The sequence below is a fragment of the Schistosoma mansoni genome, chromosome 1, assembly GCF_000237925.1.
Source record: "Schistosoma mansoni strain Puerto Rico chromosome 1, complete genome".
In the NCBI taxonomy this organism is placed as follows: domain Eukaryota; kingdom Metazoa; phylum Platyhelminthes; class Trematoda; order Strigeidida; family Schistosomatidae; genus Schistosoma; species Schistosoma mansoni.
The window spans coordinates 35,815,151-35,835,324 of NC_031495.1; the positions used below are offsets into that span (position 1 = coordinate 35,815,151).

The 20,174-nt window shown below is 33.2% G+C and overlaps 1 protein-coding gene across 1 annotated transcript in view; it reads right to left on the reverse strand.

Annotated features, from left to right (window-relative positions):
• Nucleotides 1-1,598: 1,598 nt before the first annotated feature.
• Smp_154620 (hypothetical protein) overlaps nucleotides 1,599-20,174 on the reverse strand; it is a gene marked incomplete at both ends in the record, with an annotated part of 52,128 nt that continues 33,552 nt past the window's right edge. The window contains 8 exons of the mRNA XM_018794237.1: nucleotides 1,599-1,669; nucleotides 5,022-5,500; nucleotides 6,580-6,856; nucleotides 7,917-7,965; nucleotides 10,691-10,781; nucleotides 12,919-13,031; nucleotides 15,153-15,234; nucleotides 16,758-16,827. Of these exons, the coding sequence (XP_018648670.1) occupies nucleotides 1,599-1,669; nucleotides 5,022-5,500; nucleotides 6,580-6,856; nucleotides 7,917-7,965; nucleotides 10,691-10,781; nucleotides 12,919-13,031; nucleotides 15,153-15,234; nucleotides 16,758-16,827 (1,232 nt within the window). The remainder of the gene's footprint in view (nucleotides 1,670-5,021; nucleotides 5,501-6,579; nucleotides 6,857-7,916; nucleotides 7,966-10,690; nucleotides 10,782-12,918; nucleotides 13,032-15,152; nucleotides 15,235-16,757; nucleotides 16,828-20,174) is intronic.

The window sequence follows — 20,174 nt, forward strand, 5'->3', positions numbered from 1 at the left end:
GTCACACTAAAAGAACGAGTACTTGACTGGACAATTACCTGGGGGTCCATTAACATTAGTAAACACTAAGGCTCTCAACAGAAATAAATTTTACAAATTCTGTTTTCCGCTTAGTGTTAGATGACATTATTGTGTGTACTGAAACTTTAGAATAATCACTTTGCTTGTAATATGGGAATTATGATTGGACCCCTCTACTGTATAGTTACTCGAGGGATACAGGTTAAAGCAAGGTATTTGTGATGCCGTAAACTGACTCCATGATGATTGTTATTGAAATACACATTCCAGTTACCCTCTTACATAAATATCGACTTAATTAACATTGGAAAAAAACGGGATAAAACAGATCAAATACAAGAATGGGTTTTAGATCAATATGTTTCGTACTCTCACTGAACAGAGAAATGATGCGGTGGATGTTGGAAAATGAAGCGACTCGCAGCGGAGTGAGCGAGTGAACCAATTAAATCTGATCAAGTTTGACTCAATTTTTAGTCAGATCAAAAATAATGTGGGAGCGATGAAATTTCATTGAGGCCTAGCCAAATCATCCGGCACTTGGGTTATTGAATGTGTTGGACAGATCATCGACCCCTGTCAAATTCAAGGACAACAAATGCACATCAGTTAGTCGTACGCCATAAAGTGGCCAGTGCGACAGTGGTTTTACTCTCACTTGCATCTACCTTAACTATTATATTTCTGTAATAGCGTTCTTTGTGTTGTACAGTCTTCAGAGCATCCATAGTCCCTTGATATGTTGATGGTGCAATCCATGTAAAGTGATGACCACGAGGTATGATTTCGACGTTAGCTGTTGGTCACACCATTCCCATTTAAATTCAGTAGGCCCCCAATAATTCGACAAAGATCACCATCGTTGATGGTTTACAATAAGTTACAGACACGTGATGAATGACGTAAGCAATGAGCATACATGCGACCAAAAAACAACCGTCAGGGTTGATAAGTTAATGTGACAAGGTCGAAACAAGGCTTGAGAGAACTACATATACTGATCTGTTTAGAAGTTAGAATAACCTATGTGGGCATGATATAGTACCACCCACTACAAAGTCAATAAAATTATGTCCAGAACAATAAGTGTCTGACGCCTGGGATGCTACTTCTTTCTGAAGTCTAATAGATCTTAACAACATGCTTGGTCTCAGAAGTTTAGGAGGCGAGATTGAGAAGCAATCGCATGGGATTAGATAACCGGACTATTTCAGATAGCCTTTCAACCCTATAAACCCATGGTTTCACAAACCACTAGGCTGAAGCTAAGAGCCTTACTACATTTTGCTGAGACATATTCTACTCAAGCTGCTAAGTTTCAAATGATTTGACTATGTGTAGATTCTAAAGAAGCACCCACGACAACAACAGGGAGTTACATACTGCTCAAACATAATTGAAATAACATCCATAGAGGACTGAAACCATTTTATGACAGTCCGCTTGAGATGTAGGGATCACTAAGACAGTTATTACCAATAAACCAAATAAATTTATTAGTTCATCAGCGACCAGGTAAAAGTGGCTTTGCACGATTACAGTTCAGAAATAAATAGAGTAAGTTTATTCTCCAAAACCTAATTGTCCAGAATGGCCACATAAACACCTGGAAGCATTACCCAAACAGGCGTATCAATAGTCAAAAACCCTAAAGATATTATCAACACAAACGTTTTTATAAAGTTTCTTATTGCTTCATGTTCCATACATAAAAAAAACCCAGGCAATCATTTAATGTTCATTAGTAAGTAGATGCCACTTCAACCCCACTGTTTTGAACCTAGCACTAATCTTGGGATAATTATGATTTCGTGGACATGTGATATAAAGAGATAACTTCATTTTATATTTCAACCCTTGAAGACTGGTTTGGTGTATATTCTCCAGCCTTGTTTTGAAATTCCAATGTATACAAGCGTGAGCTCCATCTACAACTTATGTTCACTATCTTGTTTAAGTATGAATTAATGGTAACTTCACCGCACGTCCTTGTACAGAAGAGAATATGCAACATCTCACCATTTCACAATCGCAAAATAGTCTTTCATCAGAAAGAATATATTTATAGTATCTATTCTTCCTATTTCTTAGAACACCATACGGCATTAATTTACTCACAAAGGAAACTGAAGCCTTCGTAAATTGTGCTGAAATTGCCACTGTAAACAAATGACGTTTCATGGGAATATGTAGTCAGTAGGACCTTTCATTCTACACGAAACACCTGTTCTACAACCATAGACAGATCTTTTCAGATAGTAACTGAAAATTTTGCCTTTCGCATGAACACAGATGCTGTACCAGAACGCGAAACCCACCTTCCAAAATGCTCCGGTGGTGTCCCATATATACCCTTATACAATCATACCCTCCATTGATGTATTAAAACATATGTTAAGCCAGTTTTAGAACAGCAGGTGAACGGTAATATCACACAAGTGAGATTTCTTTCGAGAGGGTAAGACTCAAAAGGAACAAAACAGTACAGTAGAACAAGAGTGGCTGACTACTTTTTTGACAAGCATTCCAGTCACCTACTACAAGATCTTGGTTACATTGGCTTGGCTAATCGCAAGTCGTTGTACTATTTATATAGCACTTCGTCAGGAGAAACTGGAAAGTTTGACCGTACATTGCAACTCACTCGGCATACACTTCAGAAAAGCAGTACAAAAGTAGTAACGAATGGGTTATTAAAAGAGTAATTGTGTTTAATCAATCAAACCAATTAATACTTATCATGCAGAATTTATACGTTTGACTCAAAACTACACGTAGTCTATTATCTTATGTTATATCTGGAACTTAGAATTTTGCTATACCGCGTACAACTTGAGCACTCGAACTTTGAAACCCTCCAAGTCGCAAGTTAGAAGACAAAAGACTAGTGGAGAGAAATATTATTCCAAGTAGTGTCAAATATTGTACAAAGCATTCAGGTATTTAAAGTTTTTAGGGAAAACGAAATCATTGTTACAACCGTCCAATCTGCATGCAGGGGTTTTCAGTATTTGTCCTATTAGGAAGCTACACATCGAGATTCTGGAATGTTTTTCCAAACGATGATTGGATGGAATGTCTTCGGCCCCTTTAGAGATTCCTTGAGTTTACCGAGAGCCATTCACACAACTCACAAATAAGTGGCCAGTACGGCAAAGCTTGAAGTAACGAAAGCCGAAAAATAATCGACATCTACTGTAGAGTAACTATAATAATAATAATAATCTACCCACGGTTAGTACTAATCCATCTTATCCCATTTCTTTCCATTCAAACAGCAACATGAAAACTAATTATTTTACTGGCGATCAATCATCTGTTACTAGTAAAAGTAACGAAGTTTGAGATCATGAAATTAATCTACGTAGTAGTAGTAGTAGCATTAAATGTCACTGACTTACATTACCAACCAAGAGAACGAAATATCATCAGTTCGACTAATAAGCACTAACTACACCCGATTCCATACCCTTTACCTTTTCTAAGAGAGGAGATATATATTGGCTACGTACTACAGACCCATAGGATAGAGAAGACCGCAAAAAACTTTAATTATTCGGTCATTATTATTGATTACTTAGTATTATGTTGTCGTTCAATAAAATAAAAGGCTATAAGCATATGACAAGAACCATCAAAATAAAATGTTCTGCTCCAGTTAGTTTTCTTGCTCTGTCCACATTCACAAAATGAAATAAATGTATGTATGATTGTATTGAACATAAAAAGATCAGGTAAAATGTACAAGGTAACAGAATCTTCTATAAATAATCCAAAGTGATTTCCCGTTTTTTACTTAAAAGAAATGCCTGTCTCAACAATTACATGAATGAAACAAAACTTTAAAAAAAGAAAAAAAAATCACTTAACAATTCTCACTATGCACTCGATCATAACGACAACCCTCATTTCATCAATCTCCACAACAAAATATATAAATAATTAGCATCCATGTATGCGTGACCGAAATCTTATATATGAAATACCCTTAGTTTGTATACAGAAATCAGAAAAAAATGTACCTAAAGAACCAAATAAAAAATATTAACCACTGTCGAAGTCGATCTATCTTACATACTAAATGAATATACGATACTAGGAACAAATTACCAGTCCGCTGATTTTTAACTCCTGAAAGCAGTGGGGTTGATACATAATCTCCAACTTTTGAGGGTCACAGTTCAGAATCTCTGGTACTGTCCGCATTAAGGTCAAACTGACTTCTCTAAGATCTAGAATAAGCCTCCTATTTGTAGAAAATGGACGGCTAACTTACCATTTAAAACACGGTTAAGTAAAATGTTAAGTGACTGAACTGATATTCATTTGTATAGTATTATGATGAGGCTGTTTACTAGGTGTGCCGTACAAAGCTTTAGGTAACTTGTCCAATGTGCTACTTTATCAATCAATTTGAAAGAAAGAGTATGAGATTCGAAAACGTTATTTTTAGATACTAATGAACAAAAATTACATTTTATGCTCTTCAGTTACGTAAAAGATGGAGAAATCAAGTCTTAGTAGGAAAATTCATTAGATAAGCAGAAAAATTAATTGATTATTCAGTTGTTGCATATACATTTATTGACAATGACTTCGTAAAAGGGTTAATAAAGTGGTTTACTCATATCAGCAATCTAATAATCAGAGACCACATTTAACAGAAGAAAGGAATCAACGGTATATAGGGTGTGTAGGTCTGGAGGCTAAAAATTAGTTTGGTGTTGTGCAAAATAAATTACAATAATGGTATCACGAGTGACTTTTAGCAAAATGGACATGTTCATCAATCAGGAATTAGATGAATAGGTTTAAAAGTTATCGCATAGACCTAAATACTTTTTAGAGAGAAAACAATACATGAATCGAGAAATCCAATGTACATTAACCAGCATTCCCCTACTCCTGTGTTGGTAAGCACATAATTCTCAAAAAGAATTCTTATTGATCTCATACCGTTTGAGTTGAATACATTTCATTGACAAAACAAAAACACTCACAATTAATAAAGGGGCATTGTCTAGGTAAATTATTTCTACCAACTGAGTTAAACCATGTGGAAACATGATGTACATGTCCACCATGACTGCATAATGGACAAACTAAAACAAGTCCTTTGCAGCTATTTCGGCATACAGTACAGATTAACAATCTTTGCGGTTTCTGAGGGCCTGTAGTAGATTGGTGATTCTCTAAATTCACCTCCCACTGACAATGTGTACACTGTGAAGACTTAAGAGATCCATTGGAGTGTTTGGGAACTAAGTTAGAACTGCATCGCATGTCTGGGCATGAAAGTAGAATCAAAGCATTTGTTTGAACGTAAGGCCATACATGGGATAATGAATTTGCACGGATATTGTACGACCAAGATCGAAGAAGACGAGCGTGTAAAATGTATTCGTGTAGAGAGTAAATAATGCTAGCGTAAACATAAATGTAGTGATCGAATGAAAACAAATCCTTTGGATGGACAAACCTAAAACATACAAGGATTACGTAAATAATAATTAAATATTCACTAGCTCCAAGATAAAATAATCGAATTTCGCAGAAGCGAACTGTGTTTAGTAGAAATAAAAAGCCCTATCTCTAAAGTTTGATAAATTTATCATGATAAAGTAAGCAACCTCAACATTTCTAGATTGGAGAAACTCAGTAGTTATAATGTTGATTGCATTGGATTAAATCAAAAGGAATTTATGAACGGTCTAAAAAATAACTTATACTGATAAATATCATGAAATATAGGGCTGATGATGACAAACTTATAATACCACAGTATATGGACGGCATCATCAACGGAGTAGGTTGAGGATGCAATGATTTTGTTTACGTCTACGTGGATTTACTTTTAATCAAACAGATAACAATGGTAATAATAATAATTCAAGCAACATTTTTATCATCCTAATAATTCTATGCTTTTCATAAATAATTATACGTGTCCTCGTTAATTATATTAATCGAATTGTATATCTTTATGTATGAGCTGTATGTGTGTAAATCAGTACGTAATTGCTTATCTGATAATCCAAATAACACACATTTACTGTTATTACTGTATGATTGCTTCTACGAATGCAGCAAATATATGGATCCTAAGTTCACTCGTTTTCCAGTTTCTAGCGTCGCGTAGTTATAAACGCGTTAAGTCTAAGAATATATCCGAAAAAACCCAAAAGGTGGAAAATTCAAGAAGTGGTACCGATCTAGGAAGTCACTGGCTTTCATTTCGACTCCCCTGAAATTCTTGGTGATATCATCCCGCTTTACTGATATGACTTAGCGAGATAGCAAAGTTTAAGATCAATCCTAGATTTGATTTCTGACTGATTGCCGTTAAAATCACATGTACTCAAAAAGTCCAAGGGAAGGAGGAAATGAATCATGTCAAGTACCAAATCAATAGAAAAGTTCAATCCTTAAACACAAGATAAATTGATAGAAGACAATAATGACAATATATTAGATTATATGGCAAACTATGAGGAAGGAGTACACGATCTTAAATAGCAAGCATGATACCATTATGTTTAATCTAAGATAACAACCAACCTTGATTGATAAGCACAAATTGAATTGATCGATAATTCCTTTGGAGGAAGTTGTTCTATGGGACAACCGTTCATATTTTCGTTTGACTGGCCAAATACTAAACTGAATTCACTCTGTGTTTCATCAGAGTTATCTAAGGTAAATGACGCTTGTTGTTCTAATGAGGAACTGGCAACTGTATTGCATCCTAACAGATTTATTGTCTTTTCTGACTCATTCATGTGACATAATGAATATGTTTCCAAAAAGTTGTTCACAGATGACAGTGAAGTGGTAGCTAGTATAGGAAGTAGTATTTTACTATCAGATTATATCAAATAATCACTACAATAAAAATATTGTTTGAGTGTACAAATGACTTGATAATGGTGTTCGATTAATTAAAGATCCATAAACTATTGTTCGTAGAAAGATATGTGATGAGGGACATATATCTAGCTCGAACAATATTTTATTTAATTTTGGAATACAAATTCGCAAACCATAAATGAAAACAAGAGCACACCCATTGGCTAACAATGAAAATGGTATAATTTATCATCAATGATACGGACCTAGATACAGAAAGGTATTTAACATGTATAGTTTGTCTCAGACAATCATTAAATATTATTTATGAAAATCATTAAATGTGTTGATACAAGATGCTTAATTCATGGATCTGCTAAAGTTAAAGTGATAAATGCATTCGAAATTTAATCGCTGAAAATGGATGTTTGGCTGAATAGCTTGCTAATATATTGATATCTGCAACAAACTAACTTTGTCATTAATTATATTGCTGAAACAGTCGGTATGCTATCTTCAGGAAAATTACATGACAAGTGGTAGGAAGAAAAGGAGCTGACATAAAACTACTTGTAACCGCACTGCAACAAATCGTACTACGGACTAGACAAGGCAGTGACTAGCATTAAATATTCCCCATCAGTTTAGTTTTGAAAACACAGAGATTATATAGTTTTATCACATGCCTGCCACTCGTTTTGAGGTTCTTTAAAATATGTAAAAAAATAATATGTACAACAAATGCTAGTTTTATATTTGTGGATTAAATTTCTCAAGCAAATGCGCCTTGGGCTCTGGGGTTATGCAATTCTAGTCTGCCTGATTTCTCCATTATTTTAATAAGTTCTTATTAACAGCTATGAGAAATATAGAACTATTGTTAGTCAATACAATTACAGGATCATTGGAGTACCATCCAATTGTTGTTAGTATTTTTATTATCATCTCATTAGATTTAAGAGATACCTAGACAATTCCTCTTACAACGTCTGTAGGATTTGCCTCTACAAAAAATCTCAGTAACATCGGTATAAAACTGTATAACTTACTATTCTCGAGTTTATTTAGTGAAATATTTGAGCCATCAAATGTGTCGAACTGAAACAAAAAAGTGTTTAATTGATTATAATGAAGGAATCATCGAATATTTTAAAGCAGTTAAATAGAGTAACACATATTAGTTATCGACAGTTTTGATAAATATTGGTGCAAAATGTTAAAATGATTGGATTATTGAATACAAAAAACCCTGACTTTTTGCTTTACGGATCAAAATCTTATTGTTTAGAAGACTGAGATAAATTAGCCATGAAAAACCTTTTTGATTGACATTTTATGATTAAGGAACTTACTGATAAACTCCGTAGATATGCTAAAACCTATAGTACCATATTTTATTCCCTCGTAGTAGATGTGCTTAGCCGTTGCACATATAAACCAATACAGTTATTAATATAATCAGATCAAATAAGGTTTTTCTTCAACAGTTATACTTAGAAAGATATTTTTGAATGCTTAATTTGTTCCTCCAGACAACCAGCATAACAGCGATGCTGCCTTCCCACAAAGAAGGGTGAGGTTAGAAAAGGTCGACCATAAAAATGAACACCTCGCCTTATCCTACGGATATCAGTCTCCGGAGGTAAGGTCTTAACAAGTACGGAGCTAACAAAAAAATTACTAACAAGAAGGTCGTGTGTGACCGACCTCAAACAGTTTCCCCTTGGACCCTGCGGTCACGTTCCCAGGTCACTAAGACAACTTCTAATCCAATTACCTTTTCAGGTACCTCTAGAAGAACCCTTCCACGGTGTGGGCAGCCGAGAAGTGATAACCGCCTCATTCCTCTAACAGCACTCACAACTGAATTGGTTCCTCAGATTTGTGAACAAACAACCACTGAATGCGATTTACGTTCTAATATGTCAGTTCTCGATATATTAAACATAAAATACAGAATAAATGTAAGTATACGAACAAGCTATTGATGTAATTATGTTGCACCGATCCAGGAATTCGTTACATTTAAAGTGAAAACGACGAATATGGCTCATTTTTCAACAAACACCTATGCATTTAAAGATTTATAACAAATACGGTACTGCTGACCGACATACTCAATGAATGATTAATAGCTTTTTTAATATTTCAGATATTTTTCGGTACTTAGACTAATGAAATCAACTTGTGCTTATACCAGAAATCAAATTCATAGGATATATACAAATTATACAGCAAAACGAATTCCTTTCAATTATTTATGTTGCTAAATTAATAAGCACAATTTTCTCTTGTGTTTAATCAAAACATATACGACAGGATAATTGTTTAACATAGAAATTACTTTTGTACAAATCATCTGTTATATTCACATTAATTGAACGTCACCTACGACAAAGGAGAGATATCTGTCTAACAGTAAAAGGACGAGTATATTGCGCAGCAGTTCGCTCTGTTCTACTTTACGGCTGTGAAACGTGGCCATTGGGGATAGAAGATACTCGTAAATTACTAGTATTTGACCACAGATGTCTTGGAAATCTGCTGGGACCACCGGGTAATTAATAGTGTGGTTAGACACAGGGTATTAGGGAATGATGGTAAATCAGTTGGTGAGGTTGTGAATCTTCATCGACTGAGATGGTTTGGCCACGTGTTACGTATGCCCAATCACCAATTACCATGACGCGCAATGCTAACTAGTGTTGAGGACGGTTGGAAGAAAGTTTGAGGCAGCCAAACCGAAACGTGGCACCAGTGCTTGAAGTCATTAACTTCTGGTCTGAGCCATGTTGGTAAATGCAGACTACCTGGTTAGGGTCCACGTGACTATCGTAACCAATGGTTGGAGACTCCTGGTGATATGGCTCAGAATCGATCACAGTGGCGTAGGTGCATACACCCTTTGTCTTTCCTCCAATCATGAGATTGAAATTGCTTTATACCTTTGTTTCTAAGAACTAATTCTTTCTACCTGTATTATACCCTTATATGTAATCTCTGTTTTATATATTACTACCATTGAAGTAACTACTTCTATGGATTTGGTGTTCATCTTGTTGTACTAATAAAGTATGGCAACTTGGACCGATGCATATATGTGCCTGGTCCTACGTTGTAGCTGACTGACTAACATGAAAAAGGAGAACCATCATGACAGCAAGCTACTTAGATTAGTAATTACATTGTAAGCTTAGCTGAATAAAATTCATGATTAGCAGTAATCACTTGATAACGCTAAATTTATCGATATTTTACAATTGTTACATGCAAAAAGAAAATAATTAATATTATAATCTATACATTTTACCAACATTCTATGGAACAACTGCCTTAAACGTTTAATAGAAGTTATAGTTATACAAATAATAATAATAATATAAACGACGAATGTTGAATAAAGATAAGATATAACTGAAAACATTGATCTCACTATTCTGGCGAAGAAAAGCTGGCGAAGAAAAGCAAACAAACAGAAGGATTACAATGTGATGAGATCTTGTTCATTAGTTCTAGTTACATCAAAACTAATTTTTATAATAAATAGTAACTATAAATTGCAAATTTAAAATGTTATTTTTTTCACTATAAGAACAGAGAACATTAAAAACAAACCCATAAATGAAATCAGATAAAAATGTAAAGAAAAAGAAATGACATTAAACTGGACAGGCTTATTCAATATTCTAAAAATGAACAAAACAATGCAATTGATCAAGAGATAAATAGCAATGGTAATTAATGCTAATAACATGAAAATCAAATAACATAGTAAGTAATGAATGACTTAATATTGAACAGGATATATTTTTTTGGAACGTACTTTGAGTTCATTGATACGATTTAAACTTTGAAGTACAAGGACTAACATTGCCAAACTTTGAACATCATGTATACGAAGGAAATGTCGAATCCTGTATATTAAACAATGATTTTTGCTTTAAGTAATAAAAATAATTTGTGGAAATCACAAACAAACAAAAAACAATAACTGAAAATAAGAATAATTTGATCATAATCAGAAGGGGTTTTGTGGAGATTTCAGTATTTTCATAGTTGAAATCCTGAGTCAATTGAAGCTAGACTACCATGGAAAACCTGGAAGCACTGGACGACCGTTTCGTCCTATTATGGGACTCCTCAGCAGTGCGCATCCACGATCCCGCCTCGGGTAAGTGCTCTGGCGCGAGACTGGTAGGTCCTGGGTTCGAATCTCGCGAGTGCAGGATCGTGGATGCACACTGTTGAGGAGTCCCATAACACGACGAAACGGCCGTCCAGTGCTCCCAGGTTTTCCTTGGTGGTCTAGCTTCAAATGACTCATGATTTCAACTATGAAAATAATTTGATTCACAAAGAAAAGTAGTAAGTTTTGATTATTGACAGTAATCATAATCTTTCACAAGGTCAGTTTTATTCTTTGAATCCATTTCACTTAGTAAATCAATATTAAGTAATGATTAAAACTTTACAACACAAAAAAAGACTGTGGTCAATTAGTAGCTTATGAATGATATTTTACCGTTTAAGATGATGAACTCCAAATTCATGTTGGAGCAGAGTGAAAAGTGACATCATTAATTTTAAAATACAACCAGCCAATAAAGTATTTTTACCACTATAAAATTGTATGTCGTCAAAGTGAAATGTAAGCCGAATTCACTAACATAAAAATAAAGAAAAAGATAGTATCGTACGAGAAGATAAGAAAAGGAAATCAGGCGATAAACTGTAGGATAGTATAACGAAGGTTTCAGTGATTGAATTGTAGAACGAATAGATATAAGGTCAAATGTTACTTTAAAAACAACATTTTTACAAACTAAGTATGGCCCTTTCAATGCTAAATTCTTGATCACGATTAAGATGAAAATTCTTGGTAGTAATCAATGTCTTGTGTTACATATATGACAATCAACTAACAACGAAAAGATGATCGACTGCTTAGAGAAAGCTTTGTGACTAAATTGGTGATAACGGTTCTATAATTTATTTTAATTGGGATTAAGATAAGAATTAGCTGGATAGCTAGTGTTATGCTATTTGAATAATTATAGCTCTGATTTACGCTACAGCTGATAGAAAACATAGTTTCGAAGTCAGGTTTCAGTTATAGAATGCCTAGTAGGTCAACCAAAGAATCACAGTACTATATACTCTTTATTGACCAGCTGATAAAGGAAAACCGAGTTACTGAGGAAGAAAGATACTTACAAAAAGGTATATTTTGAAATACAGGTCAATTATAAACATTTAACTCAATGTTGATTAACTGCCCTTGTGTGAATTACTTGGTTTACCTCTATCCTCAAAAAAAATTTCGCAGAGGAAAATAACAGGTCTTCAAAATATTATGTTAAGATGAAAGTGTACCCTTGTAGTAAACGAAAAACTCAGGTAGGGAAAACCAATTTACTGCCTCATGCAAAAATACAGAGTGTCTTCGTAAAATATGTATAACTATACATTGAGTACATTATTTGCTCATCTTATTTTAGTTGTTATCCACATGCATCATGATACCTTTAATTCTGTTGTTATTACAGTTGCTCACTGTTTCCCTCCCTGTTCTCATCAATATCATATTCTCAATCTTCTGCTACCAGGTATTCCACTTCCGACTGGCGCCATTTAATACTTATATCCGTCAACATAAGTAGCATACACTACACCCTGACACAGTAACAGAGTATTTTCATAGTAACGCTCAGGTAGGATCGAGCACAAAAAACCGATTTGTCGGCTAACTTCAATATTTATTATATGCGACATCATAAACGAGTCCCACAAAACCACTTATTTACAAGAAATTATTCAGGTTAAAGTCCTTCACACAGTTTTTATTTTCTTAACTTCAAGAGTGGTACACGATTATTGTTATTAGATATCGCTTTTAAGTCAGATATTTACTATATTTTAGATAATCACTAGAATCGATCAACTCATTTAGTGCCCAAACTCTGCATTGCTTTTCTTTAAAAACTAAAATCAATATAAACGAATTTTGCAAATTATCATAAGCATCTCCAAAATTTATTGAAAACTACTTACCATGTATCAAATAACGGTCTTCCAATTAATTGTGAAGCTAAAGGTTGATGAACTTGGTGAGAATGATCTGTGTGACCAAGTGAAATTGACATAACTAGAGCATATTGCCAGAACTAAGTTAAATATTGATAAAAACAAATAAAACAGTAACGTACAAAGGGACACTCTATGTAAATCAGAAAATAAGTACATAAACTAAAGGAATCCTTTGAATGTATTCAGATGGTGGCTAGCAGTGAAATACAAGATGCGATGTGTGTGGGATTCATCAGCTGGATGTCCCTGTATTGCAGTAATGTTATTCACACGGCGAAACTCCAATATAACACATAACGCTCCTTCAAACGGGTTCCAAAAAGGATCAAACATGCGCATTTGATTCTACTGTTAGTCAAAATAAGAATAAACTGAAAAACTATAGTTAATGACTAGTATTGAGGCACTCGTTTATGGTACATCTTTATGATTAAGGGTTGATCATTTTTAGTCCTGGAAATACAAACTATCACTAAGAGAAATTAATGTTTTAAGAAATAAAAAAACGGGTGTAATTTTAAAAACAATACCTTTTCTTATTAAGAATTTATTAAGTATATCCGCAGTCTGTCTTCGTGACAGATTAATTTCAGTTGCGTTACCATTAAAAAAATCAAGTGGAGCTGGACAGCTGATTTGTCTTAGTAAGGGACTTCTCAGAAACGAGCAACCACGAACCCTTTATGTATCGTACCTAGAACAATGAAGTTTTGAGACATACGATTAACAATTAGAACCATTGGGTCGACAACCAATGGTACAATTCTAACGCATGTCAATTTGCGATATAGAGCGATGATCGATCAATGGTGTTGGTGGCTACTGTCTTACTCCCAACATGTATGAACTCTATTACTCACGATTACTAATTAGAATTTCAAGGGCATTTTGAAGTAACTCATTAATTGGCGGAATATCATAGCCTAATTGAAATAGTTTTCATCAGTAGTACTGGGTAAACGTCGTGATATGTTTCTAACTGATTGGATTCGGAGCTGTGCCATTAGAAGCCAAGTCGATGGTTGCAATGATTAATAATTTGCCGGAAGGTGTTATGGTCCTGGATTTGATTCAGGACGGGTCTATGGTTGTCCACTGCTGGAGGGTTCCATACTAGGACAAAACAACTATCCTGATATGTAACGAATACAACTTACTAATTAGATTCATCACCATAAAACACATCTATCTATTTAAATATTATTTGTCTTATCGTAACAATTTTTAGGAGTGAAAACGTAAGTTTAGTGATGATTAAGGACTAATTTAAATTATATCGTTGCACCTAAAATGGATAAATAATAAAGTTAGACCGAGTAAACATATTGATGAGTTAAATTCATCTCTTAGAACGCAGGGAATAACTTAGCATAGAACAACCCATCTAAAACTAGAACCTTAAACACTACGCTTTAAATACAAAGTTTTACTAACTAGATTATGGAGTTCTATGTTTTATACAATCAACGGTAGTATAGATATAGTTGTAAACAAAAGTAAAATAGCACAAAGTACTGATCAATTCAGCTTTATGAATCTCCGATTGAATGTTTATTTGAAGAATATAATAGGATTTCTAGTCAAAAAAACTACTACTTCAACGTTATAATCAGAAAATTAAAGTTTTACTGATAATGCTACTAAAAACTTTTCTACATTAAGAAATAAACATAATCGAAATTAAAAAATGTCGGAGTAACAAACACACCACGTTCTCATAATGTATTTTTTATCTCATTGAAGAGGTAAATGAAATGAAAATATAAACATAAGTTTCATATTTGCTACGAAACATCAACAAAAATGTAATCTAATTCTTGACAAGACTCATTCAATCTATGACATTTGGATTTATGTTGTACAACACCGCTTCAACGACAAAATTTATATTCAAGCACAGAATGAAACACTTGAAAAGATGTTTACAAGTTTTAAAAAATCAGTTGTTGGATAACAATCTCAATAACGCTTACTCAATAGCTCTCAAGGTTCGAGAGTGAAATAGAGTAAAAATTTGTTAACGGAATAGAGAATACATTTACATTTTGAGGACAGTGTGAAAAAATTTATTGAAGGAACGAACACACAAAAATGTATAAAATGAACAGAAGTTCTTTCTTTAAACATAGAAAAATATAATAGGATGAAGAACAGACCGTATGCCATAAGTAATACAAAATAAGTAAATAAATGCTTACTCGAATAAGATCCTTTCGATGAGTATTATAAACTGCATGAAGATTGTGAATGCACATCTGTTGTAGATTTTCGGTGTTTAAGCTATATAAATGTAAAAGCCAAGAGAAGTGAATGAATTATCATGGATTCATTAGGAAAATATTTGTTTAAAAATATTTTGCAAGTATGGTTTCAGTATAAAACTACAATATATAAAAAAAGTCAAAATTATAAAGCAGAAAGATAAGCTTTGAAATCAGTTGCACTGGAGTAGATGAATTTATTCGTTAACTAAATCTTAGGTTCAAGTATTATTTCATGTATAGTGAACTTTAATTTCACCTTTTCTATCCTTATTTTTTTCAGATCATGTTGGCTAACTTGCTGTTCATACCTTGATGATTTTCCCTTATTGTGGTAGAGGTAAATATCAGTGCATGAACTGATGTACATTTGTAGGACGTCCGATGTTGACTGATTACAAAAATGAATCTTTTTAAATAATGTTAGAGTAAATCAAAAGAATTTTTACAAAAACGCTCAATTATTTGAGAATGGATGTTACAATTTCTATATTTATTTATTATTTATTTAAACACATAAATATTGGTACAAAGGAGCATCAGATATATATGCGCCACACAAATCTCATTTGATTTGTGTGAGGGCTGTGATACTGCTCGGGTGCCCAAACCGAAGCAGGTGATTTTCTTAAGGAGCCACACTCCGAGCCTTTGATCTAAAGATCTGATCTACAAGGCAGTGGAGCATCATGAGAGGATGCAGTCCCATGGTAGTCGGTGACCAACGATTGATTCATACGCCATTTGTTCCCTCAGGATACTGCAGCCCATGTGCACCATTGGTTTGGAATCAGGGTTTTCCAACTCCCCTAGATGGACGCGCCGTGTCCACCAACCCGGTTAAAGCGCCGGACATTCGCTTTTCGTTCTCTCAATTTCGTAAACAACACCTGTGGAACGAGAAGGCAGTGAGTAGGAATTCCTTGGCAGAGGCTATATACGCGTGGCCATATGAGAGCAAATCGAGATGGAGGGCAGACTCTCCCCACTCTCGGCCGTACCAGGGCATTTGGGGACAAATATTAAGTTGAAGAATGCAAACATAATTTAAGTTATTTGTTATAGACCGATACAAACATACTACCTTTTAAAAAAACTCATTATATAATGTCAACGCTTCATTACTACTGTTTTGGTCAGGCATTTTTGTTAAATAGAAAAAACCCTAAATTACAATTGTAAGGTACAGAATATTCAAGTATTTCATTCCGAAGTTTTGAGAGATGAGTTCGGTTTTACACATAACTCGATTTTGTACTACTCAATTTACAGTGCAATAGTTAAAGAAAATGAATGTATGTTCATTCGACAAAAAATAATGGTGACAGGATATGATAAGTTAAACAATTACCAGGTAATTTTTTAACACAAACTAATTCACTAAGTCATATGATAGTTTCAATGAAAGCAAAATTCTTAAAAAAAGATTCATGTCATACTGAATAATAAACGACTCTGAAACTGAAATAATTCATTATAACTGTAAGAAACATTTGAGAAAAGTATATCAAACAAGATATAGTTAAATAGAAGCTTACAAACCTGTAATCATACATTAAGTGCCGATCCCAAATTAAAGGGCTCATATCATAAATTTGAATAGTAGATGGATCTGTACAATGAACATAATATAAAAGTTTAAAGATTTACTCGAGGATAAGAAGTGTGAAGAGAAAATTAGGAAAAATGTTATTATGAATTTGTTCACAAATTCACAGATTAATAAAAAAACACATGTTATTTACATTTATCAGTACATAAGTAGGCAAAAGGAATTTACTTGTGTGCAGTCACATTTGATTTATTTACTACTAAAAGTAACTTTAGGTTGTTTTGTTTTTCTATCGGAAACATTCAGAGCATATATTCCACAAAAGGAATAAATTAACCTCCGTTTCGCCTGGTGAAAAATGGCAAAAGGGAGACCTGATGTGATGTTTTAGAGCTACAATGATATGCTTACAAAATACAAAAAGCAAAGAAGTAGACTTTATACATAATGTGATAAATTAACCAGGTCACCCACAAAGTTTTTCGGGGAAGCATGTGTATATAGTTAACAGTTAGTCAGACACAGACTGTTCTACATAAATCTCTTTACCATAAAGCTATAATTTAATGGAGACGTAGCTAGCACTGTTTTATACAACAGTTTAAATAGAACTGTGAACAAGACTTTTTATTCAGCTGGTCTTTGTTCGTCACCTTCCAATCAACAAATGGTGATCGCTTAACTAAATAACGAGTTACCTGGTTTCTCTACTCCGATATGCATCTAGTAATCCAGATACTTATGCGAAGAACTCTATATTATGGGGGGAGTACTGCCAGAGCGCGAGCTAACCAGCATCTCTCTTTCGTGATTTAAAAAGGGTCAGACTCACTCATGAACAACTCCAAATGGTAGATGGTGGTCATTTGATAGATAGAACCAAAATATTTACAGTTATTTTTTCAAATATTTTCCACTTGCTTGTTGGCATCCGATCCCGTTTTTATGTATCCACAATCTCTAGGTAGTAGTACCTCTGCCCCTATTTCACTAAATGTTTCTACCTTTTGTTTGTTTCAGTTTACCTTTCTCATATATTTTCTTTACTAGTTGAATACTTAAATTGATAAACCACATGGTTCTTCTGATGCAATTCTTTTACGACCAGAATTTAAACAAGTTTATTCCTGAAAGTTTGCACATATTTCTGAAATAATTATTCATGTTGTATTACTCTTTATTATACTTGAAATTAACACAATACCTATCATCTTACTCTCAATTTATACTTTTTCACTTATTATTACTAGTTATGCAATCTGTTTCTTAATGACTCAAGAAACCCCATGATTGCTTTATTATTTTTCATACAGACATATAAATATTACTGTATATTGCAATAGTGCATTATGAAGAGCTAGTTGAAAACAAGATTATTTACTTATATATATATATATATATATATATATATATATATATATATATTGTTTCAGTAAGAAGCAAAGAAAGGAAGTATCTACTAATTATATTCTTTATCGATAACAGATCTTGATTGATTTGAAGTTTTTTTCGAACATAGGCTAGTTATTCAAACCTATTTGAGTTTTACATGTGCGCAAAACTAAAATGAGTACACATTCAGCATAAAAAGGTTAAAATATACTACACTACATCTTATTGGGTGCATGTTTTGGTTAAGAGTTAAAAAGCACTATTTATTTAGACACTTTTTTTCTTAAGATAACCAAAATAAAATATCACCTCTTCCCCTATCCGTTAGGATAACTAAATGGAGATTATGTACTAAGTAGAAATAATTAATTGATAACCTCAACTAGAAATGTTTATAAGTTAAATATATTGATAATCTAAGTTTTTGTCTGTAATGAAAGTTATTTAGTATATGCATGTGTAGTTATGAAGAATCAATGTTTGCTATACAACTTTCATTATATATTTCATAAACTGAATGCTACATGACATATCATACCATTTTGAATACAAATAAGGATTTTTATTCCGTGCATAATGTATATTCAGTCAGTTAGGAAGTGACTCCATCCATTGTGGACTTCTATAAAGGTGGAAATTCATGATAAATCAATAGTCTGTCATAACAATCATTCCAAAATTTCAGGCATCTATTTAACAGTCACGATAATTTTTATATTCTATAAAACAGTTAATTTTTCAAAGAATAATAAAATGAATTTAGATAGCAAGAATTGGGGATAATCAACTACTTGACGAATAGGAAGGGGGTAAAAAAGAAGAAAAGAGAAATTTGAAAATGATAATTATTATTCATTAGTAAGTATAGAAGACTGGAAGACAATAATAACAACTAACTATTATGCAAAAAAGGAGTTAAATCTTTAGTGGAATGAGAGATCAGATATGTTGCTTCTGCGAACAGAATTCAGATTTTAGTCTCTTTAATTCTTATCAGAAGGGGTTTTGTGGATATTATAGTAATTTTGATAGTTGGGATCATGAATCAATTGAAGCTAGACCACCATAGGAAACCTGGAAGCACTGAACGGCCGTTTCGTCCTATTATGGGACTCCTCAGCAGTGCGTATCCACGATCCCGCCTCGCGAGATTCGAACTCAGGACCTATCAGTTTCGCGCGCGAGCGCTTAACCACTATTCAACTTAATCCTAGGTTCCGTGTAATTTTATTCTATTGCAATAATATAAATAGATGTAATTAGTTAGATATATCAAGAGATCTATAGAATAATTTCTATACAGATGTAACCAATGACTGAATACTTCTAGGATAAATAATTACTGACAAGTAATTGAATAAAAAATCAATTAAACTTACAATTGTAGAAAATAATTAACATAAAATGATACAGGAAATATTGTTGCTTATGATAACTTATAAACACAATACAACTATTATATATTTCTCCATATCAATAATTTTGATAATACAGTATGAAGGCGGTATAAATATTGACTAAAATAGGTCGTCATCATTTAAGATAAATAATGTCAATATCGGATATATATAAATATGGATACCCAGTTGTCGGCAAAGTTAACTTGTTAGTCAGATATCATAGTAATAATAACAGCAACTATAAAATCGTATCAATTTTCATTCATTTAAATATCTAAGTCATAATTTTTATCATAATACACACCCACTTGGACGCTCGTATATATATATATATATATATATATATATATATATATATATATATATATATATATATATATACTCTTATGGGAATAGTGCACAAAATTATTTTACAAGAAACTTCATTTGGAAATCCTACATTTTATCAGTGAAACAGAGTAAATTAACAACAACAGAAAATAGCGTTGACGATTAAAATGAGACGAAAATATAAAATTATATACTACTGTTAAGGCAAACTTTAAAATTAATATAAAACGCGCACACAGATATTAGTCAATGTAGTAACTATAACTGTCTTTCTTTTTAAAACAG